This window comes from Molothrus aeneus, chromosome Z (genome assembly GCF_037042795.1).
Source record: "Molothrus aeneus isolate 106 chromosome Z, BPBGC_Maene_1.0, whole genome shotgun sequence".
In the NCBI taxonomy this organism is placed as follows: domain Eukaryota; kingdom Metazoa; phylum Chordata; class Aves; order Passeriformes; family Icteridae; genus Molothrus; species Molothrus aeneus.
Window position 1 is genome coordinate 48631275 of NC_089680.1, and position 27418 is coordinate 48658692.

A 27418-nucleotide genomic window follows, 5' to 3' on the forward strand; every position below is an offset into this window, starting at 1 on the left:
CCTCTCCATCATTCTTCTTCTACTCTGAACATTTGCTAATCTCTTTTTCCTTCTACAGAGATGAATCTAGCTCTCTAGACAGCATTGCTACAGTGTTGAATGAAGTGGAAACTCTCTAGACAGCTGTTTCCTTAATGCTTTCCAGGAGAAGGGGATTTGGGGTTTCTCTAATAATATCTTAATTCTGGACTTATTTTTTTTATCTATTGCAAACCCCAGATGTTGTTGTTCAGCTCTGCTGTCTTACTAGATTTTCACTCTTATGTCTTTCTCTGACAGTTTTCAGGGTAATACTTTCTAATTACCCAGATTAAATTTCATTTTGTTAGTTTCCAGAGTTCACCATGATCTATATCCATTCCAAATCCTCACTACAAGATATCCAAAGGAGGCCTGGAGACACCTAGATTGTTTAAGCGCTTTTCTTTACCTCAGCTTTGCTTCTTACTGTCCCTTTATTCCTTTTCAGTCTCTAAAAAGGAGGCGTACAGCTTGGTCCATATTACTGTAGTTTATAAGAACATGCTGAAATTCAGATAGATACCAGCCTGCTCTTAGTAAGAAAAATAGATTGATTTGATGCAGTTGGCCCTTCACAAATCTGTGCCATATGTTTCACCCCATTTTCTTTGAAGTTAGGCTGATGTCTGTAATTTCACCTTTAAAAGAAGTCAGAATTCTCTTTGATCTCCCTTAATTCACCATGCCCTTCCCTCTTCTCCACAAGCTCTCACAGATAATTTTTAATGCTTCAGAGGGTATTTCGGCCAGTCCTTTCAGTTCTCAAGAGTAAATTTCATCAGCTCTGCTGAGTACAATCTCTCTTATCCACATTTCCTTAACCTGTTCATCCCCTGTTCTGCCATGGACTCCTGCCACTGTGTGAGAATGGGTTGCGAAGAGTGAGGCACACAGGGTGCAGGAAACTGCAGTTCGCTGCACCCTGTTGTTTTTTCCCTTCCTTTCCTCTTTTCCTTGTCTCTTTGTACTTATAAAACCCCTTTTTGTTGTCTTTTATGTCTTTGATAAATATCACTTGTTCTGGACTTAGGCTTTTCAGTGTCATCCCCTTTGTTTTGTATTGGGGACTGAAGACTCAAGACATGAATAAAAAGCAGATCAGAAGAGTAATGGAGGCTCTGAATTTTTAAAATCCAGTTGAAAGACAGGTATGCAGGATAGTGTAGTCATGCAACACAGATCTGCACATAGCCAGTACAGGCAAGGCTCTACAAGCTAGGGGATCCCTCTGTGGCTAATCTCTTTCTAAAAGACCCTCTGGAACAAGCCCCCAGACCTGCTTCTTTGAAGAATCGTGTCCTTGTCTGGCTCATTACCCCTTTAATTATCTCAGAATTTTCGAATAGTAAAGAAATTCTTTATTCTTGGTCCCTCCTGCTGTTGGAGTTTCAATGAATCTCCTCCTTCAAGCTCCTAAAATAACTTCTCTCCAGTGGTTTCTTCCAATGCTAGAAGCAAACTCTTGTCCTCTCTGCATCTGAGGAGACTGCAGAGTTGTTATGTCAGGCCACCATTGCTGTTACTATGTATCTCTTACTACAGATATCTGGGTAAGATAACAGATAAGGTGATTTATGTGGTGAGCTGGCTCATTTTGACAAGTGCCCTGGAAAAGACTCATTGTCCCAACTGTCCAGTTTTTGGATACAGCTAATGTGGCACTTTTGCTTCTTTTCCTTCTGCCTTTTTTCTGACACATACAACACTCTGCCTCTCACTTCTTTGAGGACATTGCAGCATGCAAGCAGCCTGCCGAGGTGCAGGCTGACAGTAACTACGAGGAACTGAGATATTTATCAAGGGACACTTCACCCAGATGTAGGAACTTAATTCAGACAAAAGATTATTTTTATGTTGACAGTTACATCTTTACTTGCACATCAGCTTGCTTTTTCTTTATTTTGTTCTGTTTTGTTTATACTGTGTTACAGTGCAGATGAAAGATTTGATGCAACATTTCACACAAATGTGCTGGTGAACTACTCTGGATCCTGCCAATATATTCCTCCAGGTAGGGCACAAAGAGTATTTGTTTACTTTTAATCAAGTAATTTCAAGCAGGTTTCCTTCATGAATGAAACCAAGGGTGTTTAAACACCCTCTGTGGAAATTTGCAACCTAATGTTTGCAACCTTGGGATCTTTCTCACTCATATTAGACAGCCTAATAATGGGACAGACCCACTATGAAAATTTAAGTTCATTATCAGTGACATTTACACTTTATGAAGCAGTAAAATATTCCTCGAGCAGTTTGCTCAAAACATCCAGAGGTGCCCCTAAGGTGTCATCCAAAGTAAGGTGGTGTGCACTATGTCATCATGTTTCATGTGCACTCCAGCTAGGTCTCTGTTGTGTGGAGAGGTGTGTGAGCAGAGGTGACCCCAAGAGCAGCACTTGCTCAGCATTGAAACCCTTCTTGCCAGGCTGAGGCTAAAATCCAGGTTACAAGACAAACTGGGATTGGTCTCAGCCAGTGAGGCCCAAGTCTCAGTCTCTTTTAATTTGTGTTGCTGATTTCCTGCCTGTGTATTCCAGCATCCAGGACTCACCTGTGAACAGAGAGGCTATTCTACAGTTGCTCACTGTGGTGGACAAAAAAATTCCTAAACTTTGTGTCATAGCATAACACTGTCTCCAAGCAGGTCAACAAGGCCCAGCAGGGATTAGCAATCATTCCCTGATGGCTGCTCCCCTGTTGTTCCCTATCCATTAGACCTCTTAAAGCATCCCAGAACATGAACTAGACACATCCAGAGTTAAAATCAAGGCTTGGTTACCACACAGATGATAAAGGCCATCACCAAGCAAGGTTTAGGAGAACAATGTATTTTCTAAGGGCTGTGGGTCTGAGGCATGGCCTGTCCAGGAACTCCTTTCAAAGAGCTGGTCACAGCGCAGTAAGTCCCTGGGGTGTACTCTTTGCTCCTGTCAGACCAAGCAACACTGCCTGCAATCTGCTAGGGCCAGCTGCCACTGGGAAACAGGCTGGGCTGCTCCTGGATGGCCACAGTGTCCCAGGCAACCTACCTCAAGGATGCAGTGAGAGAGATCTTCACTGGTGGAGGAAGGGAGGTTATTCCACTCATGGCAGCATCTTCCACCTGCAGTACTTGTTTGGTTACCCCAAGACTGTATCACACAGAATATTTGAAGAGGAAACTGGTTCACAATCAGAGACAGATAAAGGTAAGATGAAATGCACCCTGCACATGCTTGATTATGACTGATTTCTATCTACAGGCATTTTGAAGAGCACATGTTACATTGATGTCCGCTGGTTCCCCTTTGATGTGCAGAAGTGTGATTTGAAGTTTGGCTCCTGGACTCACAGTGGCTGGTTGATTGACCTGCAGATGCTCGAGGCTGATATTTCCAACTACATCTCAAATGGAGAATGGGATTTAGTGGGTAAATTGGCAAATCTACAAATTTTCAATATTTTCAAAGGCAAACCTCAAATATATAGAAATTATCAATCAATTGGACATGGAATGCAGATATTAAAAATATAGATCTAAGAAGAAGCAAAGAAATAGGAAAAAAATCACATATCAGAGACAGCCTTTCAGCAATGTTCATTGAACTGTGTCTGAAAACACTGTGTTCTGAAGCAATTGCCTGCCACTGAGTACATAAATGAAAGCTACTAGTCCTGACACATCTGAGCAGTTTGTCAGTACTAAACTTGGATGTGTCTCTTGTAGGTGCATGGAACACTACTGTCACATTTACTCGAATACATCAGCAAAAATGATTGGTGTAAAAAGTATCTCAGCAACACTTTTACATAAAAGGATCTTTCTCACCCAGAAAAGCATCAAAATGTCTCCCAGTTCATAAAATGCCCAGATTAGTATGTCTCTCTTCTATGCTTTGGAAGGTACCTGTATTTTCAAAAGAATTTATATCCAAAACTAGTCTAGTAAGTTATTTTGAACTCATTTATGTAGCTGTAAGTCACAAGCAATGTTACAGAAATTGATGGAACTTAGACAACTGCAAGGAGAGGTTATGAAAAATATGTTTATCTTCTGGTCTGGATATACAGACAAGGAAATAAGTGCCCTACCCCACTGCATGCAGTATTTTTACCATGCAGGGCATCTGAGAAATTATATTCAGTTTTATGAGAAGCCAGAAGATTCCATAGTGAAGTCCTCCTAAAGTCCAGCTATTTTAGGGCAATCCTCCCTTCCAGTCCTCCTTTACAGTGGGTATTTTTGTCCAATAACTTTGCATATCTGATTAAGAGTTTGTGGTTTATCTGCCTTCAACCCTGACTGGGGAGAACAAAACAGGGACTTATTTAGCTCATACAGCAAAAGCATTAAATAACACCTCAGGCAAGCCATGGCTATATCCTTTAAAAAAACTTTCCTAAGCCTCTGCCAAAATGCACACATTGTCACATCATCTGTCATGTCCACAGAAACAAAAGAGAAGTGAGTAATTTTGGCATGAAAGATACAAGGTGCTGACTTCTTCCATCTCTCCTGACATTTCCAGTGCTCTTGTAGTCCCCATCATGGAGCATGTCAGGCAATCTGCTGCAGCGGGATCACCATGGGCAACCCTGCAGTACAGCTGTATTGGACAGCTAGGTCTCTTAACCTTCAGAGATATAACAGACTTTGAGCTTTACTTGGCATCCTTTTTGAAAAGTAAGCCTGTCTGTTTTTCCTGACAAAAAAAAGAGCAAAAATGTATAGAGGATCACAGAATAGTAAGAAGCAGTGGCACTTGTCACCCAGAAAATCTGCTGCATGTGCTAGTGAATATCACATCAACAGTATGTTACCATTCACAGAATGTAGGAAGGCAGAATGCACATTGTTGAGGTTGTGATGCTCAGGATTTTTTGTTCTGGCTCAGATGAGCTTCATTAGCTAAGCTAGGTTTGAATAACTCAGAAGGCATGAAAGCAAACCCTAGAAAACACAGAAGGTGGACCAAGAATAGCAGAGTGACACACATTGGCTCATAAACCATCACTTCTTAGTCCAGTCCAGGGAGGTAACTGGGAGTCCTGCATCTCTCCCCACTGCTCTGATCATCCTGTCTGTAGGTGTCCCAGGGAAGAGGAATGAGATGTACTATGAATGCTGCAAAGAACCATACCCAGATGTGACGTACACGATCACAATGCGTCGACGCACCCTATACTATGGCTTGAATTTACTCATTCCCTGTGTTCTCATATCTGGCTTAGCACTGCTTGTATTCCTTTTGCCAGCTGATTCTGGGGAAAAGATTTCTTTAGGTAAGTGCTAAAATATTCATTTGTTTTATAAGTGTCCTATAAAATAGGAAAATAAATACCTCATGCAGTATGTTGCTCGACAAAGAGAGATTTCACTAGAAGAGCAATAGAAGTACTTTTTTGGTTACAGGAGCAAGGATAACAGCTTTCTGTATGGCATTCACACATCCTGTGCTACATATAATATCTTGTGGCCTGGGAGGAAGCTGAACTTGTTGCTGGCACAGGCGGCAGTGATAATATTCTGTCATGCCTGTTTTTATGTACTTTAGTACATCTCAATGCATTTCACAGCTCATTGACTCTTGACTCTCTTTTTCAGATGAAACATACTAGGAAGCAAAGAGTGGAAGAGCTGTGAACAGCAGCAGCTGGGCACTGGATTTTCACCTTAAAAATTAGCTCCCAAAACACCTAGTCGTGTCCCCTGTGAACAAAGCCATGGGAAGGGCTAAATGAAATTTACTGTTGTGTGTGTTGATAAAACTGGGAAGGGTCTCCTTCCAAGAGGAGATAGGCAAGAGCTGTAAATACACCAGACTGGGCCAGCTGACATCTTAAGAGTTAATTGTGCATGATTCTGTCTCAGGACAGAGACTTCTAAATCATATGAAGTGTCCTCAGTGGGGCTTTTTTTGGTTAAAAAAAAGGTATCTGAGCAGCCTGCCTTACAAGAAATAAAACACAGGCTATCAGGGGTACAATTGATGTCTATGAAATAAAAATGGGGATAAGGAAAAGAGTTATTTGAGCTGAAGTACAATGTTGACATAAAAATAGGAGCTAATGTTCATGCATTGACCTTTTGATTTCTCAGTATCAGGGTGGTTAAGTTTAGCAACAGCCTTTCCACACAGAATAAAGAGCTTCTTTTAAAACAGACTGCATGTCTTTGAGGGATGTTATATAATATGTGATAGCAAAACCTAGGCTGCTGTCTGTGCAAAGCCCTTAACAAGCATTTGGGCTTTGTGCAATGTTATGGAAAACTGTAGTTCACCAGTTTTGCAAGCTTCGTTTCACTCAGCAAAAAAGATTTCTCCATTACTTTGACAGAAGCAAGGGTTTGTGTGTATTAGAGAAAAGTGAAAAGAGAGCAGATAGAGTTGCATCTAAAAACACTCGCACTTTGTAGACGTTCTAGTCTTCATTGACAGACATGAAGTCATGGGTTTGCCTTAGCTGTATATCAGGACAATGCTATATTTAACAGCAAAGACATCAGAGGAGCAGCTGCAGAGTTCATTTACCTCATTCTTCCCAAATATGTTCACTCCCTCCAGGTATCACTGTCCTTCTTTCCCTGACTGTATTCATGCTGCTCGTGGCTGAGATCATGCCTGCAACTTCTGACTCTGTCCCACTAATAGGTAAGTTGATTTTCACTGCTTTGTACACTGTGTGTGATACCTCTCAAGAGCTACTCAAAGCCAATTTGAGGACTGACTCTTTGTTACTACAGTTTTGCATTCAGCAATGTCAGGAAGGTCAACCTGGATTTCACCATGTGCATGTATGAAAGGGACCTACATGAGGTTACAGAAAGGCACTGGAAATAAGAAATAAGCAGGTAACTGCAAGGATTGAGAGGACATAGACTCTACACTGCAGAAAATTAATTTTTCTTCTTCTGCATCACACCACCTCCCTACAATTACACAAATCCTTCCTGCCTTCCCTCTTCCCTCAATCTGAAGAGCAATTCAGGATACAGCAGTCATAATTCAAGTATATCATTGAAGCATTTTTAATGTGTACTGACAACTATGGGGCAGATCATCAATTTGGGATTGTGGGCCAGACAGACATTGTTACAGCCTCTCTTTTTATAGGACTGCTTCTTTACCTTGGTCTCATGGGGCCTTATTGCAGGGTAGATAAAATAAACCTGTCCTATTTTACAAAGTAACAAATGAACACTACCTAAAAGACCTGTGAGTACAAACCATGACTAAAGTACATGTTCTAGTCAGCAGAAATGAACAAAATAGTCAACAATATATCTAGATGCTGATGTAAGATGCACCTCACTTTTGTATAATGAAAGCCTCAAAAAAGTTATACAATGACTAGGACAAAAAAAAGCATTTACTCAGACAGCTTCATGGTCTCTCTTCAAGGCTTTAAGACTAGGCCTGACTCGGAGGAAGGAGATAAGCACGCAACAGTAGGGACAATGGCACCCATATGCAAGAGTTTCTGAAAGCCTCCAAAAAACTTACTAATCTCAGTGAAAGTCAGCAAGCTTGGCTTGGCTTTGTGTCATACAGGAGCTTCCAAAAAACTAATAAAACCTCTTTCTGAGTACGTACCCAGGGCACAATGGAGACAGACACAGTTCTAAGAGAAACTTGTGCGCAGGGAGCAGACACAAGCCATCTTGAACCACTGTTGACATAATTTTGCTGCATATAATACAAAACAAATCCCATTTAGAATTTGTAAAGGGGTACACTTGCCTATGGCCAGTCCACTAGCTTTAACATGAACAGTTTCTACTAATACAGTCTTCTATCACAGAAGGTAGGATTTGTACCGAGAAAAACTATGAATAATTATGTATTTTTATGAACTTTGACGTTGCAATGACAGACAATTTCTGCTTATCAGAGAATTCCTAAAGTTGTTGTACATGATATCTACTACTCTCTCATTCTCTGCAAATATTTTAATTTGCTATTGAAGACAATCATGTTGGTCAGACATGATTTATTTTTATTAAATTTTGGATGGCTGTTCCCATCCCCACCCCCTTCCTCAACTGTCCAGAAATGTTCCCTGAGGACTTGCTGCCTGATTTACCCAGGGAGTCAGAATGACAAAGCTCTTGTTCTCTGGATTGTCCTTTTGAGAGGTGGATGCAACATCTATCTTTCTCCATCTCCTTGGTCTTGCAATGATCCCATTAGGATTCCTAATGATCCCACGGATTTGGGCATGTTCAGATCTCACAATCAATCCATGAGTCCTTCCTTACCTATTGCTGGTTGTGTTCCTCATCCTTGAACCATCTCTAAACACAGAGACATCAGAGACCTTGATGGTGCAAACTAAGGCAAAGTACACACTTTTGTGCCTTGACCTTATCACTGTTCACTGTCACTGAATCATCCCCTCCTTTCAGCAGCAAGTCCATGTTTACCTTGTTTAGCTGTTTGTGTAGTCTTTGTGTAGTGATGGAAACTCTTCCTGTTGTCTTTGATTCCCACACCAGCTTCAATTAATGAGATTTAACATTTCTGACACCAACCATAATGAACAGAAAATGCTTCCAAATTTTCATTTTGTAGCCCGTCTCTGCTTCCCTTATCTCTTCTGCACTGAAGCCCTATCATGAGTTCACAGTTTGGCCACACTCCTCTACTGGTGTGCTTACCTATTTCTTGCTTTTGGAGGCACTATGCTTTAAACTCTTGTGGTTTTTCTGTGTTACTTTATCTTTCAGAGCATTCCCTGGTGGGATCCCAGCTACTAGTTCCCCAAAATGACAAGTCTGTTCACCTGAAGTCCAAGGTCTATGCTTTTCTGTTCTTAGTCCTCACTCAATTAATGGTCCTGAGCTTCACTATGTCACAATAACTCCAGCCTAGTTTGCCACTGATTATTGTGTTCCCCAACAATTCTTCATTGCTAGTGAAGCACAATGTGTACCACCCCTGGTTGTACATTATATATGTGCTGCCTTTTCAGCAGTCATCAAGGTAGATCAAGCGCCTGGTGGCAATGAGGGTTTGTGAGACAGAGGTTTCCATGAGTTGTTTTAAGAAGTCCCCATGTCCACTGTCTTGGGATGGTCTATTATGCACTCCCACAACAGAATCGCTCCTTTTAGCCTCTTCACTGAAGCTGATCCACAAGTTCTCCAGCAGCTCTCATCCATCCAGACAGAAGCCCCTCACACCCAAGTGGCTCCTTCATATAACTTCTTTTCCTGATGAGCTTCTGGTAGTGAGAAATGTCCCCTCAACATCTCAGTTTTCCAGTAACATTATTTTTTCACAACTATGTGCAGAGTTTCAGTTGATCCTGCATATTCCCCAGACTTAATGCATTTTCTCACTCTGGAGGTGAGATCTTCCACCTTGTTTCACAATTCTTGAGGTCTTTCTTGCTCTGACTACCCAATACTATTTTTTTCCACCCTTGTCTGCTACTTCTGCATTTACATGTGGGTTGTTACCTCCCTTCCACAGTATTTCTAGTTTAAAATCCTGCCTTTATCTTCTTGCTCCACTCCAAATTTGCAGGGAGACTGCTTATCCATTTGGATTCTGCACCCAAACAGCTCTTTTTCAGTAAGTGCTCAAAGCTGGATTGTGCAGTTTTACATTACCTTGAGTCCTGAAAACCTTATCCTTACTCTAAGAAAGTGACGTAGCATCCTTTCCTCACAGTGGTCTTACAGGTGATCTCACAGAGAATATTTTAGCTGCTGAATAGAATATGCCAGGTCATGCTCATAGTTTTTCAATTTCTCAGTGTGATCTGATCAGTGTGAATAAACAAGTCTTCTAAAGCATATGGTTTGTGAAGGATGCACATAATTTGATCTTGAAGTAGAAAGATCCCATGCTGATCTGCTGAAGAGTCACTGTTATTAGTCTTCATGCATTGGGGTGCAGAGATACTTTGAAAACGTGACTCCACATGCTTTAAAAATCTGCATTATATTTTTAGGACCTGAGTTTTTAGAAACAAACATGCATCCGTACCTCTCTGGATCTGCCTGCACCCTCACAGCCTTTGCTATTTCAAAGCCACTAATGCCTAACATGCTGTGCTTTCTTCTCCTTCTGACCTTGGCTTTTACAACTGAACTCTAATAATATGGAAAAATATCACAGCTGCTATCAGAGTGTCTTTATGGAGGTAGTAAAGGAGAACTGTCTAATATGACACCAAGAAAACTACTAGCTTTTGTGATCTGGAACATATTTACAGAGTAATGTGGAAATCATAAGTTAGTTCCTCTTAGTTGAGGGGAACTTCAAATTAAACAAACAAAGCACCTATCAGGTTAAATAATCAGAAGGATGCAAGTGGGACAAGACAGCTGCGTTTTTGTACCTTTGCAAAATGGGTCACCCCTTCCTTGGTACGTGTTCTGCATTCTCTGTCTGTTTATAAAGCTACCCAAAGCAGAGACTCTCTTACTCCACATATCCAATTTCCCCAGACGAGAGATTCCCATTTCTCAGCAGCCTACCAACTATCATGTTAATATATGTTAAAACAGGTCAACTTCTTTTTCTGTAAAGAGCAAGTGACAAGACTTGACCTAGGAATCAGTAGCTGGCTGCTCAGCACCTTAGAGCACCAGGCCCCTACTGCTCCTGCTGCAGGGTAGAGCTTTCATATGTTGCAGTTGGACAGGCTGCCCCCTGCTCTCACTCAGCTTTCTTGGGGTTTCCATTCCCATCAGCACCTCCTTGCCCAGCAGCATGCTGGCTCCTATCCTTCTCTAGCACACCCTCCCTTTTGGGGAAAATATTTATTTTCAAAGCCCAGTTTTCAACAGCACACATCTATGCAAAGAAAGGCAAGACAATATTTCAAAATCCACAATATTTTGAATCCTGCCCTTCCACAAAGATGCCAATGAAAGGAGAAGGCCGAACCAGGGAATGATGTCTCTGATTCTGTTTAAAACATTAGTCACCCATGGCTCAGCAATTAGCTCAACCATTTAAATAAAAAGAGTCAAAGACCCATGACATCTACAAACACAACAGTTTGGCTAGAATCCAGCACATGTCAACTTTATGAACAAAGATTCTTTCTCTACAGGGTACTGGAAGTCCCTCCTGGCACTTAAAACCTCTAGAGTGTAGCTCCTGAAAGCCTTTCAGACCATGGCTATACAGCAGCAACTGTGTCCTAAACTTACCCTTTCTACTGTATCTTAATCATGCCTTGTGGGAAGTGTGTCTTCCTGCAGCCATGATTTTACTTACTTTTAATTTTCTCTTCAAAGTTACTTTTACCAAGAGTCCATATAAGTAGGAAACTGGAGTTCATTACTTGAGGAAAGTATGTACAGAAATGCAGAGAACTCCAGATGTGCTACATGACTAAATTACAGGTCTGACTGTGCTAATCACTGGGTAAAATCATAAGGCCTGTGTGATACAGCTCAGGTATAAGACAATTGTTTTTTTTCTCTTTTTAAAAACCTATGTAATTATGCAGATTTGTTCTGAACTATAAATGCCAGTAATTTTGTGTGGATTTTGTGTACCTTCCAGTGCCTATTATTGCACTTATCCAGTGCATTACATAGGAAGACGTAACCATGTCTGACTGTGTTGATTTCCTGGTTCAGCAGCTAAATCAAAATTGAACAAATACTGCTATCAACGAGTATTGTTATTTTAATTAGAGCCTTTGTATAAGATCAGGCTCTGCCTCTTGAAATCAAAGGACTAGGTAATTAATCTGAAAAGTACATTGAAGGTATTTAGCTCTACACTGTAAGGATCATTTTTTTAAATAAAGATATTGTGATCCATGTTAAGTGAATGGTTGAAACCGATTATATTAGAGGTATTTTCAAACCTAAATGATTCTATTATTCTAGGTAAATAATAGTGGACAAGGATCTGGTTTTGGTAATGGTTATGTGGCCATTTCTCAGGAAAGGATGAGTTCTTTCCTTAGGCAATAGATACACGCCTGAATTCCTTTAAAGTCTTCATATCCCTGATCTGTTTCATAAAACAGTGTTTTCTATCCAAAAGCAACCTTATAATTAAGATTAGGAAATCATGCATTAAGAAGTCACTAAGGAACAAATTCCTCAAAGTCAATGCAGATTCAACTATAACTCTTACATTTCATTGCTGTCGTTTGGCTGGAGCCTCCTTAAGATTACACAGTTGGTGGTAATGTGGTCCCACATCCAGTGGTACCAAATAAAGCAGTGACTAGAATCAAATTTATCAGGCACTGTTGTAGGAAACTCTTCAATAATGCTTCAGGATAAGTTGCTAGTTTGGGCTCATGGACTTAAAAGAATTCATCTCCTAGTGTAATACTTAATTTCTACCAAAATCAGCCAGTTTTTCAGAAAGACTGATCAAGCCACAGCCCACGTTAAGTCAGACATGGCCAAAAGCCATTGCTCTGGAAAATTTAGGCCAAGCCAGTGAGGAGCCTAACCAGTACACCTTCCTGAGTATTCTTTTCTCCTGCCTGCAATATCACCTCCAGAGGGACAAAACTTTTGGGGCCGCATGGCACTGTGTGCACTTCCCCCCCCTTCCTGCAATTCATCTCTGTTTTCCTGTGCTGCAGTCCCACCACTATGAGGGCAGGGTGACACCGTATAGAGACAAACCCTAAAATGCCTGCTTTGAAAACTTCACACAGCTCTTTGCACTTGTATTGAGCTGAAGCTCTGCAGGCTTTGAGTTCAGGCCCCAGGTAGCACAGAAGGTACAGTCACACAGAAAAGCAGCCAGCAGCACCCATGGCTGGACTCTTTCAGCTTTTGACTAAAGCTGCAATAAGCTCTGACTTAGCAGCTCTCTGTCCATCCTAGCCCATGCTCTGAGGAAGTATTATTTTCAAAGTACTTTGTCAAAGCAGATAAAGCATGCTTCTGCCCAAAATCCAAATCTTGAAATGAGATATTCAGATGTATCAGGCTGGTCAGATGATTTGTTTCTTTGGTAAACACATTTTAGACCTTGCAATTTGAGGCTTCCCCTTGCACAGGAGAAGTAGTTAATAATATCTGGTTGTCTTCCATGCTAAAAAAATTTCAAAGTGCTGCAAATCCTTATTTTTGACCAGCTCTCTCCAAACTAACACCACTGTATTTTTCTTTAAAATGAGTTTATAGCAGAAAGTGGGAAGCTGGTATGTAGACAGTGTTTGAAAGGTTCATAAATATGAGGAACTGGCACTTTCTATGATTAATATTCATGTGATGCTTGACATTTTGGCTAGATGTATCAAATAAAGCACAATAAAAATAAAGTTATCTCCATCTTCAGTTAACAAAATCGAATTTCTCTGTCTTATTTTGCTAAGCTCCTCTGCTTTTTAAAAAAACACAATTTACTTGCTGCTTAGGGCTCCATTATAATGATATTTTCCAGCTGTGTCCCATCCTTGCTGTTCCTTACCATGCCTACGCCATTTCAGTAAGCATGAACACTTTGCACTGTAGTAAAGTACGTTTGCAGCAGATGCTTGGGGTGATTTCTTGCATTTAGTCATAGAGCAAATGAGACTGGAAATTACTAGGACAGGGAAGCAATGTGGTGCTTTGCGACCTTCAGGAGTTACAGATTGTTTTAAGTTAGGAACATAAGGCATTAACTGTTCTCACTAGAGGGAAAATTAGATTAATCCGTATTATATTTTTTGTCATCTTACAGTATGTTCTCAGCTGATGCCATCTCACTTTATTCTGTCCCTATTTGAGTTTTTGGAGTGCTTTTCCCCCCTATCTTTTCATGGTCCTGCCTGGTTCGTTGTCAGAATCAGGCCCCTACTCAATCTCTTTCATGAAACAGAAATTCTCATTCATGGCAGCTCTTACAGTTTCATCTCCATGATCAGTGATGCTTTTCCAAAGCCAAGAGTCTTGGATGTTTTTTCTTTACAGAAAAATACAGTCAAATGAAATTAGAGAACAGTTTTACTTTTCAAACTCCCATGTCTATTCTTCAAAAGCATGTGGAAGGAGAAGTGTTTCAAAACACAAGTACCCTAATTGTATGTCCACTTATGTATTTCTTTGCTGTCTGTGTACAACAGTAAGTCATAAAGAGGCTTTCTCCTCTATCTTTGATTTCTTGGTCTCTCAGTAACTCTGCCATTACCGTTTTTAGACTGTCACAGTATCTGCCGAGCACCAGGCCTCATCCCTGCCATAGGAGAAAAGAAGAAGGATGGTTGGAAGCCCCTCTGCCAGTATCTGAGGTTTTCATTAACCTGTACAGGCTTTAGTTCTCTCACCTGGGCCATTTCCAGTAGTAGGAGCAGTGAATATCTCATTCTGAGCTCACAAGAAATACCAAGCATTCAGCCTGAATTACTGAAATTACCAGACTTAGAGTGGCTCTAACCCAGTTATTGATTTCACGTGCAAAACCTGATGTTTTCTGAAAAAATAGAATAGAAACAGGAACACCGGTGGGAGGCATCCAACATACAACTTGATCAATGTGAATATTTGAGCACAACACTTTCCTCCTTCCCCTAGTATTTCACAGGAACAAGAAGACTGTGACTGGTCACAGTGCAGATACACTCTCTTTCTTGTGATTGACTATGTTAACAAATCTGGGTCAGATGATAACTGCTGGCATGGTATGATATGATTGATATGATATGATACCACTGTTCCATGACAAAATCAAGACAAAACATTCATCTTAGGGATTCTGTTTTGTTTACCCTAATGAGTCCTTGAAGTTAATCAAGTTCCCCTTTAGCAGTATGTCTTCCAAAACATCTATAAAATAATGCTAAGGTGCTTCTCTAACATCAGATAATGACACAAAACATCAAAAAATGGTTCCGAATGCTCTTCAAATTATGAATTGCAAATCATTGCTATATTTTTGATGTAGGTGACATCAGAGTATGCCTGCAAAGAACAAATAGCTGTTCTCACTGACTTTTTAGAAGATCTTCTGACTATCTGTGGTTTTATTAGATCCATATTTGTAATTATAACAGCACCTGATCATCTTCTGATTGTCCTGGGACAGATGATGACAACTGCTAGATGTTAAAACTGCTATCCAAATTGTTATATAATGCCTCTGGCAAAGAAAAGGAGGAATATCAATTGTACAAGAGGAAATATTTCATATTTCTTGAAGACCTATCAAGCATCCAAACCACCTGTTCTGTTCACTCACCTCTGCTGAAGAAAGCATCCTACTGGTTTTAAAACCTATAAAGAGCATTTAGAAGTGACTGGTACAGACCTCAGTATCCCTGAGGAATGTTGAAGGGCTCCAAACACAGGGCGGAATTTGAACGAAACCGGTCTGTACTAATACGGTCATGCGGATCATGTACACTGTGGTGAACGATGTGGATAGAAGGGTTAGAAGTAGGGCTCAGGTGTTTAAGTAGGATGTATTTAGGCTTTCAATGATTTGGTCTTTTGAGTAGAACCCTGCTAGGAATGGTGTTCCTATTAGGGCGAGGTTGCCGATGGTGAGGCATGCAGTGGTTGTGGGTAGTATCTTTGGGAGTCCTCCTATTTTTCGGATGTCTTGTTCACCATTTAGGCTGTGAATGATGGAGCCTGACCATAGGAAGAGCATGGCTTTGAAGAATGTGTTGTGTAACAGGTTGTCTGGTGCATTTTTCTGGCTTGTGGCAGCTACCCAGAGCAGTCGCTTCCAAGCTCTGCCTCAGAGCAGGTGAATTATCAGCAACCAGATCCTTGGTCTTTCACATGCACCCTGATCTGGGGTTGCTGTCCCTGACACTTCCCACAATGAAGGGAATTGTTAAAGATTCCAAGTTAATCTAGTAACTAGGAGTTACAAGTAGAACACAGAGGGATGTTTAGTGGGAGTTGTTAAGCATTTTCCTCTTGCAGTTTAAGTAAAAGGGGCTGAGCTTCTTTATAAAATCAGATTTGCCTTTGCCTCTGCCAACAGACACATGGGCATAGGACTTTGTGGGGGCAACAGCTTCAAAGGCCTAAATGAATAAAAAGGATTTAGGATGGTCCCTAAAATACTTCCAGAAAGGTCTGGTGGCTAGGCCAAGGCTGTTGCTTGGGAGACCAAATCTCATTACTTGTACCCCACCATGCCCCACCTCACAGGACAACATCCTATTTCTGCGCTCAGCCACATCAGTGGAGACCCAGAAAGAGAGTTTGCTAATTCAGGGCAGTGTGGGGCTAGGGTAGAATGAGAGAAGACTGAAGCCCTGTGGCTCCAAAGGAGGTGTTATCCATGAACATTGTAGCTTGGTCCTTTAAGAGGAAAGGCTTCTCTGCTCACAGGGCTGCTGGAGAGGGCTGAGTCATAGTCATAATCAGAGAGGGTGCCAGAGGTGATGTCATGTTCCACTGTGGGGAACTGCAAGGAGTTCTTTTAATAATGGATGGTCTGGAACGAAATTAAGCCAAACGAGGCAAATATTATATCTGAGAACCATTTATGGGTAATGAAAAGACAAAATAAAAAGGACTTACTCTACTAAAGAGAGCTAGAGAAGATGGAGCAAGAGGAAGAAATATGGGAGAGAGGGAGAGAGAGAGGAGATAGAGGGAAGAAGAGGGCGCTACCTCCAGGGGTTGGGGAGTGCCCTTGCTGTCCCAAGGCTGTGCACACTGCCTGCCTGTGGATAGATCTTGCAGTGGCCAGACACGAGGGCAGAGGGATTGGGCTGGAGGGCCAGGACCCCGGACAGAGTCATGGCAAGGATCATGGTGGTGGGCAGGCTCGGAGGCGGGCAGGGTTGGATGCAGGTGGCTCAGGCAGGGATGCAGAGACGAAGCAGGCAGGGCACTGCTCAGGGACACAGGAAGGCAGGGCAGACGCCCGGGTGAGCAAGAGCCAGTGAGGGCAGGAGAGCCCAAAGGTCAGCTGGGGCCAGGGCAAAAGCATAAGACTCAAGAAGCTCCCAAAAGGACAAAAGGCAAAGGACAGAACAGGCCCTACAGAGCCCCCAAGGCTTATAATGCTGTTACTTTTTATGCCCCCAGCTCCTCCCAAAGTCTGCCTGCTGACAGGAGACCATTGGCCCAGTCTGATGTCCCAGAGCAGTCCATTGGCAGAGACCTTTTGCCATCTGACTGGAGAGTGTCTCTGGGGTACAGTGTCTTCAGTGTTCCCCTGCTCATGGAACTGCCTGTCCCATGTGGGACATGAACTGGTGGCCAGGCAAAGTCTGCCCAGAGACAAGGCTTTCCTCCATCTTCTCTTAGCTGCCTCCTGGATGTGGCACATGTGCAACCCCTGCCCTGCGTGCCTCTGACAACCATTGTTGAGGCATAACAAAACTGAATTGGCTCCTCACAGGTGAACAGGGACAGCAGCCCTTGTAGCTGTCACCAAGTGATGGGTTTTACCTTGCTGGTGCAAGGGCAAAAGACTCTCAGGAACAGAAATGATCAGACTGGAAGATTAGGCCATGCTTTTAAGGAGGTGCATGGAGGACAGCACAGGAGTCTTCCTCATCAGTTCTCCTGCTGCAGTAAGACTATGTTTTTCTGCTGCCAGGAAAGAGATGATGTAGGATTAAACCCTGGAAGAAAAATCAGAAAATGCTGAGTAAGTAAGGATATCATTTCAGAGCCATACCTTTTTTTCTGAGGGCTTTCCTTCCCTTCCCTTACAGGCGAGAGTGGTCACTGAGTCTAGACCCAGGGTCTTGGCCATCCCTGCCTGGTTCTAGATTGTAAGGACAGTCAGGTTTTCAATCAAGGTGATGCATGGGCATGTGATCTAGCAATTCCTTTGTGATCAATGGCTATTAGTTCTACCTTCTCCTATCACAAAAAAGGAGGCAACAGCCTTCATCATATCTCCAGCTAGAGATGTGAAAGACCAGTAGCTGTGCTAATCATTGCTATATTTTTCCTCCACTTTCATGGTTGTCTCTTTAGGATTGGCAAAATCCAGCCTTAGAGCAGTGCTGGGTATTTCCAGGACTTTGCAACTTTCTCTCTGAATACAGCACCTGCACCTACCTGATGGGCATAGATCTACCTGCCAGATTTCAGAGACATCTTGTACGCATTTGACTGCCTCACACTAACACATAGGGCTCAAGTACCGTGCACTATGTCCTCCATCCTTATTTTCCAACTGAAGACTTCAGTGTACCTTGAATGGGAGCACCCCATTCCTCCCCTCAAAATGCAGATGGCACATCTCCAGCTTCTTCCTTGCCTACCACCAGGCAAAACTATAAAATATCCTTCTTTATGGGTCCCTGACTCCCTTCTGGTTCCCAGTCTGTTCTGGAGAGAACTGTTTTCTATTTAACAGCTGTTCTATACAGCAGTTTCCTGACATCTGTTCCTGGCTTTACAGCACAAAAAAAACCTGGGAGCATCAATGCCTTTGCTAATCATTGACTAGGATCTTGAGTCAGATATTATCAGGTTGTTTCCAAGTTTAACCAGGTGACTAATTTTCCAAGGATATGTGAAAAATCCTAGCTAAAGCCATTTTAAATGGACTATTTCAGGCCTTTGAAATCTGGTGGCATCAAAATATGTAAAGTTTAAGGAAGTTATTTACTCACTCATGGCAGTAATTAAACCAACAATATCAACACTGCTGTGTTTCTGTAACATGGGACATGTAACAACTTCAATGAAACCTGGTTTGCTCTGCTTCTGCCTGCTTGTTGACTCTCCCCTCTATGAATAAGTGCAATAGAGACCTTTAAATTCATGTCACCCTTGGGACTATTCTTCTAATCTAGATATGTAATTCATTTTGTCATGCAAAGCCATACCTCTTGAAGCAATTGCAGCCTTGTTTTCAGGAAGGCCTTAGAACCTCATTATTGTAGACAAGCTTTTTGCACCCAAAGCAGTAGGATTTGGAATTAAGAAACACAGGCAGAGCAAAACTTGCTTTGGAGCTTTGATTGATTTCTTTACTTTTCCTTCAAGCTGCAGGAGGGAGGGCTGGGGATGGCAAGAGGCTGCAGTCTGGGGCAGTGTGATGTGCTCTCCCACATTGCACCATTATGTGAGTCAACAGTAATGCTCCCTGGTATTTTGCCACTGAAGCCTTCAAATGTCATTACCCCTGTGGGCAATTCTGCTTTACACTCCAGCGCATCAGCCTCACATCTGGCATGAGGAAGCTGTACTGCCACTTAGGAGATATGGCTTCAAGCCTCAGTTCTGGCTTTCAAGACCTTGGTTTCTTTCCTGCACAGCAGATTAAAATTTAGCATTCAAGGAGGCTTTAATGTACTTTCATAGGAACTGGAAGAAGTGGTCTTGAGTGCTAAGAGTAATGAGAAATATGCCTAACCACCTGTGAGCAATAGTGGTGCAAAGGTGGGGAACTGGTGACACTTTTTGGAGAGATGCAGAGGCACCAAGAGGACAGCATCTCCCTCCAGCACCTCTGCTGGTACACTGGAAGGCTTAGGACTAGGAATGCTGGTGGTCAGTGGGTGTTGTCAGCTCAACTTCTCACTGTCCTGGCAGCAGGCACAAAAGTGTTCTTACTGTGAGGCCCTACACTCCTCTTCAGGGACAAAACCCAAACAGTTTTCACCTTCTGTATGTTCTGGGCCTTCCCTCACAGGAGAGAAGGGAGCTGAGCAGATACACAGCTCAAATGCTCCAGTGCAGCAAACCAGAGAAGAGGGTGTTCATGCATGTGAGCACGCTCTTCTCTGGTTTGCTGTGATGCAGTGCCTCTCATGTGTAGATCTTGAGGCATAGCCAAGGAATATTATGTGCTCCTTGTATTTCCCCCCCTCTGTAACCAAGTCCTCCTTTTGCTTGCAGCTCAGTATTTCGCTAGCATCATGGTCATCGTTGGTCTGTCTGTGGTGGTAACAGTGCTGGTTCTGCAGTTTCACCATCATGACCCCCAAGCAGGAAAGATGCCCAAATGGGTAAGCAGCTTTGGTGAGAAACATTCAGGAGGTTACTACTGAAAGAAAAGAAAATTGTCTAAAAGCTACAGTAAACTTATTATCTTGTTATAGGTGAGAGGCAGAAGTAGTTTTCCATTAATTTGAAGAGTCAGTTACAAACAGCATAGTTGATGCTTTTGTTTGCAATTGAAGGGAAAGAGCAAGCATACTAAATGTGCTTTTCCACTAAAACCAGTTTCTCCTCCATTAAAATAGTTCCTCCTATTTGGCCTTTGTTTTCAACATTATGATGGAGTGGTTGAGTCACTACAAAGTTATCTCATTCACCACCCATTTTGCAAGTGCAGACCTTTAATTTCTTATCCTGCAGACAGCAGTACTGACAGAATGTGTTAAACAAACACTAGTCTCTACTGGGCAGTTTGTCTGCTGCCATCTGATCTATTCCCAGTGCATTAGCATGTGAACCCTCTTTTCTCTGCAGCAGCAGACTTTGTCAGCCCAGAGAGGTCTGGCACCAGTGCCAGCTGGCTTTCAAAAGGAATGTTTCCTTTAGATTTTCAAGTTAAAAGAAAATTATGTTTTATCAATTTAAAAGATTTTAAAATAGGCAAGGTATGCTTGTGTTCAGAGAATGAAAAAGGATAAAAGCAGAAGCAGATAGTCACAGTCAACTATCTACCACCCTGTTTGTAGGAGACTGGTTGCACAACATCCTCTGATATCTTGTTCACCACATTTTTCATGCTACACAATTATCCTGACATTTCCCAATTATTTCCCAAAGTGCTGTATGATTAAAAAACCTCTTATTTTCAAGGCAGCAGAGAATGTGAATTCTGGATGAACCTGCTTGTAGGCAAAACCTGAGGGCACAAATATGGGAAACGTTTTTTGGATATCCTCATGGACAGAGTCTGCAACAGTGTAACAGAACCCATTTTATTGCTTTTTGAGGATCCCAGACACAATGCCTCATGTTAGTGCTCCTCACAGGCCCTGCAAGTCAGCTCCTGCTCTCTACCAGTCTCATGTTTTCTTGTCTGGAAATACAGTGTGTGGCAAATTCTCCTTCAGCAGAAACCTTGTTCAGTGGCCTGACAGCTGAACTGGCATACATTACACAACATGCCATCAGGAAGCAAAAACTCTGGAAAGCATAACTGGGAAGTGCAGATGATAGACTGTAAAAGGCGTAGACCAGACAAGTTGACAGGGCTGAGGGATCTCAGGAGGAAAAGAGTGAATGCCAAGTGTGTAGGGAAGAGGCTGACCCCATAAAAGTAGGCACTTAGACTCTACAAGCCATGGCCAAGGCTCAGTTGTTAGAATTTGTGTTAGTCTCTATTCTTTTTGTTGTTGTTTTGGGGTTGTTTTTTTTTTTTTCAATTTTGCCTGTCCACCTATGTCAGGTGTTTCTTACAGACACTTTGAATGACTTTTGCTCAGTAAAAAAAAAACTTGAAATGAAGAAGTAACTTAAGAAAGAAGAAAATTTTTTGCATTACATTTTTCTGCATTTCCAGTACCAGCTGCTGCCCTTACCATTTACTTACTTCCCACAATGTTCTCTTCATGTCAGAGCCAGGCGTCAGCTTATTGCAAACTCTAGCCCTGATTAATTGGATATTGTTGCAGGATTGTTCTCACCTCCTGCTTAAATGGATTTGTCTGCTGGAGTCAGTTGCAGGGAGAGGCATTGGACAATTTGGCATGTATGGGAGCTTCTGCAGACCCAGAAGATTTGAATGGATGCATTTCCTAAACACAGCTGCTTTCTAAACCATTTACAGTTGAGCAGTTTTTTTTCCTGCCTGTCTCTCAAAGGGTCTGTGCTTGCACTTTGCAATAGAAGAGGCAGGAGAGTGCCTGTCAGTGTTTATCCTCTCTGTAGGTGTTCACTTTCCTATACCCTTGCTTAGAATTGTGTCTTCCTTTCTGTTAATCTTTGATGACTTACAAACCAGCTTTTTCCAAGAGAGGAACTTAAATTCAAGGTGTTCAGTCAGGGCATGTTGGCTACTCAGTTGAGAAATGAGAGCTGCTGACTGATGGACACTTTTGATAATGTCTGCTGAGCTAGCATGGAAAAAAACACTAAAGAAGGCCCAGCTAAGGAGCTGTTTGGGAGTGGATAACATCAGCAATGGACTACAGCTCAACTGGCCTTTCTCTACTGACAGCCAAGAGTGTTTCATGATAAAGAGGTATAAAGAGACCAAGCACTGAGGGAAGAAGGGGTTTTGTGGGAAAAGGCAAGAGAACTCTGGCTCTTTGTTGTGCTTAAAGCAGGTTTGTTAGGTTTCAGGCTTCTCTGTTGATATGGACATGCACAGTTCTCCTAGGTGCAGATGTCCCTTATCAAGAGAGCTTTAACTGGAGACTGTCTGCTCTGGGCTAGGCCAGGCTGGTGTCTGTGATGGAAGCTAGCAGGATAGCTGTATCATAGATAGGAGAGGCTCACAGAGGGGTTGTTGACCTCTAAAGACAGCTGTACCTGTGTACTTCCTTCATAGAATTCCATATATGACAATGCAGGTGAAAGTGTAGATTCATATTTTCATACTTAGCTGTAATCCAAAAACCTGTATGCTGCAGCTGTCTCTTGAATTAATTGTTATGACAAGAACAGATTGATGCCTGAGTGTCTGTGTTTTCAAGGAAATAGGGCATTTGAAATCCAAGCTAATTAAAAGCTGTGTTACTGTCTTCTGGGTATTTATTTTTCTATGGGAAATGGGTTTGACTGTAGTTATAAAAGTAATTTCCCTAAGGAATAAAACCTCTGTCTTGAAGGAAAAGCAGCATTCCTATATAAAAGTGCTTTTTCACCTCATGTATCCTTTCAGAGTTAAGGCAGACATATTAACATTTTCTAATAAGAAAGTTTGTCTGACTAAGTGTTTTGGAATTTCACATTCCTATAGAATTAACTTCTCTCTCCCCTTTGCAACTGACACTGTTGACACATTACTAGAAATTAAGACCTTCATTTTGTTCCATGTTGTCCCATTTTGTGTCCATGAGCAGTCTGAGCACATTATAATTAAGTAAGTTCAATTAAAGGCAGAATCAGTTTTTTAGGCTGCAACACTATGGGTAATTATTTGTTTGTGGTGACTGTGGAGAAAATAATGAAATATTTAAAGCAAAATAATATGAATCATGGAAAACAGTCTTTCAGGACTTTCATAGTTTAAATCTAGCTGGCATTTAAGTACCAGACAGCCACTTGCTCACATCCCAGCTCTCTTCCCTTGTGATGCTGAGAATAAAACTCCAGCACTTAGTGGGTTGAGAGAAGAACAGTTCAATAATTGAAACAGAATACAATATAATAATATGAATAATATTAATTATAATAATGAGTAACAATAATAAAAAATAACAACTGCAATGATGACAGAGAGTAATAAAATGCAAGAGAAACAAGTGATGCACTAAACAATTGCTCACCACCTGCTGACTGATGCACAGCCTGTTTTTGAGAAGCAATTGACAGCCTCCAACGAACTCCCCACACTTTATATCCTTTTGGAAGATCCCTCTGGCTTGTTCAGGTCAGCTGTGCTGGCTATGCTTCCTCATGGCATTGTGTGCACATGCTCACTGGTAGAGCACAGGAAATTGAAAAGTCCTTGATTCAGGGTAAGCACTACTTTCCAACAATCAAAACATCAGTATTTTATCAACATTATTTTCATACTGAATCTAAAACACCATGCTGTACCATCTACTAGGTAAAAAATTAACTCTATTCCAGCCAAAACCATGACAATGATGAAGAACAAAACATTGACTAGAGAGAGAGAAGCAAAGTGGCTCACAGAAAATGGTACAGAACTGTGACATAGAAGAGCTCACATTGCAGAACTAAAAAATTGTGCAACTGCCTTTCACTGGTCATTGGTTTTGGCTATTATTATTACTATTCCTATCTGTGATTCCTTAGGCTTCCTCCTTTCTGAAATTATGCTTGTCATTACAGCAGTAGCTCCAAGTGCTGTCTGTAATTTCCCCATTCCTGTATTCCTGTATCTGTACTGTGCAAATACAGGAGTCAACTTTTCCTGCATCTAAAACATCTTTGCAGTCAAAGTGTGGTCCCAAGTCAAACATGACCAAAGTAAGCAGGACTACACAGGGAGTCCTTGGGAGTCAAGGCTCAAAGGGAAAACCAGAGGCCGCATCTCTTTTCTCCTTGATGTCAGATTATTTGGCTTGCAACCAGGAAAATAAAGTCATCAAAGAGTCCTGTGTGCATGGAGGGTCCCTCTCAAGTGCATTGCAAATGCCCTTTTTGTATGCATAATACCTGGAGGATCTCATAATAACAAGATTTTGCTAATTTAGTTTGCTGCTCTTCACACAAGACGTTACTGAATCCACAGCCTTTTTCCTGCCGTATATGTTACCAATAGGAATTCTAGCAGGCTCAGGCTCAGACCAAACATCTGAAGGTCAGTTCACTGGAAAAAATTTCTGGAAGCACTCTCCGGAGTTAGCTCACTTAATGACCTTGACAAGAAGCATATGAGGCACAATCTGCCATGTGCACGTCAGAGCATCTCGTGATGCACCAGCACACAGGAAAATGACAGCAGTTAATAGCGGCACTTAGATTTTGAACTGCTAAATGTAATTGATTTACTCTTTTGAAAAAAAAAGCCTGCTGTAGTTGAACTCCTCAAAGAAGTATAAAATAGCTTTCAAAAAGCCATGAAAACCCAACCAAGGTCTTTTATTTAAATGGAAACAATAGCAATGGGGATGGGAAATGTTCTAGAATCTGTCATATAGTGATTTTTTTTCAGCAAAATCTAAACATTGACACGCAAAAATATTTAACTGTATCTCTTTCCTTACAATCTGAGAAATGTTTGAAAACCATGCAGCCAATTTTGGGCTGTCTGTTCAATTGCAGACGTCTCAAAGTATTTAATAAAGATAGGTCTCCGAGGACCATTTTGTAAAGTAAGATTTTACATCTCTTTTGCTTTATAAGCTAAGTGGGCATTGAAAATCCCTATGTTCAAGACAGATCCAAAAAAGGGCTATCCTTAGTAGAAGGCTAGACCCTCAAATAAACATTTTGAAAGCAGATAGCTGGAAAACAAAGAAATCCATCAGTATTTCTAAGAAACTGTGCAGACTAACTATAGTAGTCACAAAAACATTTTAAATGATGAAGAGTCTCCTGTATATCTGCCATGGTAACTCTCTTTCAGGTCCGTGTCATCCTGCTGAATTGGTGTGCTTGGTTTTTACGAATGAAAAAACCTGGGGAAAACATAAAGCCCCTCTCTTGCAAGTACAGCTATTCCAAGCAGCAGCTGAGCGTGAACAGCATGGAAGTGAACGTCCTTCCCGGGCACCAGTCCAGCAACGGCAACACCATCTACAGCTACCATGCCATGGAGAGCCCCTGCTGCCCACAGCAGAACGACCTCGGCAGCAAAGGTGGGAAGATGACCTGCCCCTTAGCAGAAGATATTGAGCTTGTGCAAAAGAAAGCTTTAATGGACACTCTTCCAGTGATGGTGAAGATCCTGGAGGAAGTCCAGTTCATAGCGATGCGGTTCAGGAAACAAGATGAGGGTGAAGAGATCTGCAGTGAATGGAAGTTTGCAGCTGCTGTCATAGACAGATTATGTCTGGTTGCATTTACCCTTTTTGCCATCATTTGCACGTTCACAATACTCATGTCTGCTCCAAATTTTATAGAGGCTGTTTCAAAGGATTTTGCGTAAGGTTTTCAAAGATGAGCATGATAATCAAAAAGTGAATATTGCCAGTAATTTTACTAGATAATTTAACTCAAATAGAGAAGTGTACTTACATGTGCTAACATACACAGAAGGGGATTAAAATAATTTCAGGACATAATTATTCCTGATGTTAGTGATTGTAGTTACTGAATAGTAAATGTATTGAACTCCGTTACTTATTTCATAGACTAGTGCCACATGTAATTATGTCATGATCTGTGGTAAGTGATATACAAGAATTCAATACATTACAATACTATAATATATTTATTACAAGTTAACACTAGTATCAATGTGTTACTTTGAATTTGTGAACTTTTGGATATCGTTAATTTAAATGACCATTGAAGACTATAATTTTTTGCATAATTTTATTGTTTTCAGTATGTCTGTGTTTTATAATTATTGTTTGGTGTGGCTGTGACATTCACTTCTCAGATTTGAAAAATGTATCTCCACAGTCTCATGATGCTGTATATTGTATTTATGAAAATAAACCGTCATCATATTAGCTCAAGCTAGCACAATGACTGGAATGCTTTCTTGGTAAATTTGTTAAGACTGTATCTTTCCCAGAAAATCATTTTGGGTCTTTTTTTTAAATTTAAATTAGGAAATATTGGTTTTGACACTGGAAAGAAATTTCTTTCTCCTTGCTGACAATCATCTATGTAATTTACAATGCTTGCTTAACTGTTTCTGTCATCTTGAAAGTCTACTTAGTTTAAAATATCACTGCTTTCTTGGAACACAGTTGCCAACCTAATACTAACTAACTCTGTGCAATTAAGGCAGAATCTTGTGGCTCCATAATATCTAGGAAATGGTCCATAGATTTAATTTGGCTCAGATTTCCCATCCAGTCTACTACTACACTGAAGTAGTATTTTTTGAAAATTATATTAATACAGTTTCCTTTCTATGTGATCACTAAGCTTTGTTAAAAGGAGTGTATAAAAGACTATTTTTATTTTGCTCAACTTTAATGTATCAATGCTTATTATCAATTTTCTGTCCCTAAATATTCTCTAATATAATGTCTGTATGTTAATAAAACATAATTGAATTATGCCACTTCCTGGAATAGAGGGGGAAAAAAGCGCTATTCTTAATAGCAGCTTTTTTCTACCCAGTACTGTGGGTGGGAATGACACCTTTTTTGCATGATTTTATTTTCCCTACTGATCACAGCAGAGCTACGAAAGAACATGATCTGTTGTAGACACCTTTGCCCTTTGGAGTAACACAACACTTTTCTGAATGTTTACTAGAAGAAAATAACAATCTATTTTCTTTTCTGGCTGACTTTCAACTTACTGTTCTTCCAGGGTTAGTAAAAAATTAAGATTTCCCCTATCTGCATGATGGGATCCTTTACACCATCATCGTTAGAGAAAGAATATGATCATGATTTTACTCAACAGGAAGTACTTCCATCTAAAATGGATGGTGAAGCTGGTAGTTCTATGGATGGAATATGCTACTATTTCTTAAAGGAAAAGGTCCCTCATCTTTTCCACTCTGGCCTTTATTAGGTGGTAATACCTGGCTTTAAATGGAGACTTCACTATTTTGAATGTTAAACCTCTGCAGCAGTAAGATTAGATCATCACAACCATGGATTTATCATACTTCTTGGAGTTGTGTTCAAAAAAGCACCTAAGGAGGTCAGCCTAAGAAGGTCCTGACTACAGTGACCTGTTTTATATTTCACACAGTTTTCCTAGTTACTTCAGTTCCATGTGCAGCTCCAAGTGGTAACAATGGTAAAATCCCCCACTAATTCTATCCATATTTCAGGGAAA

General features: G+C 41.1%; 1 protein-coding gene across 1 annotated transcript in view; it reads left to right on the top strand.

Annotated features, from left to right (window-relative positions):
* The window catches only part of LOC136568745 (neuronal acetylcholine receptor subunit alpha-7-like), a 58092-nt gene extending 31958 nt beyond the window's left edge, over positions 1-26134 (top strand). The window contains exons 5-10 of the mRNA XM_066568917.1: positions 1953-2032; positions 3264-3431; positions 5089-5283; positions 6567-6653; positions 19754-19863; positions 25074-26134. Of these exons, the coding sequence (XP_066425014.1) occupies positions 1953-2032; positions 3264-3431; positions 5089-5283; positions 6567-6653; positions 19754-19863; positions 25074-25595 (1162 nt within the window). The 3' untranslated portion in view covers positions 25596-26134. The remainder of the gene's footprint in view (positions 1-1952; positions 2033-3263; positions 3432-5088; positions 5284-6566; positions 6654-19753; positions 19864-25073) is intronic.
* The last annotated feature ends 1284 nt before the right edge of the window (positions 26135-27418 follow it).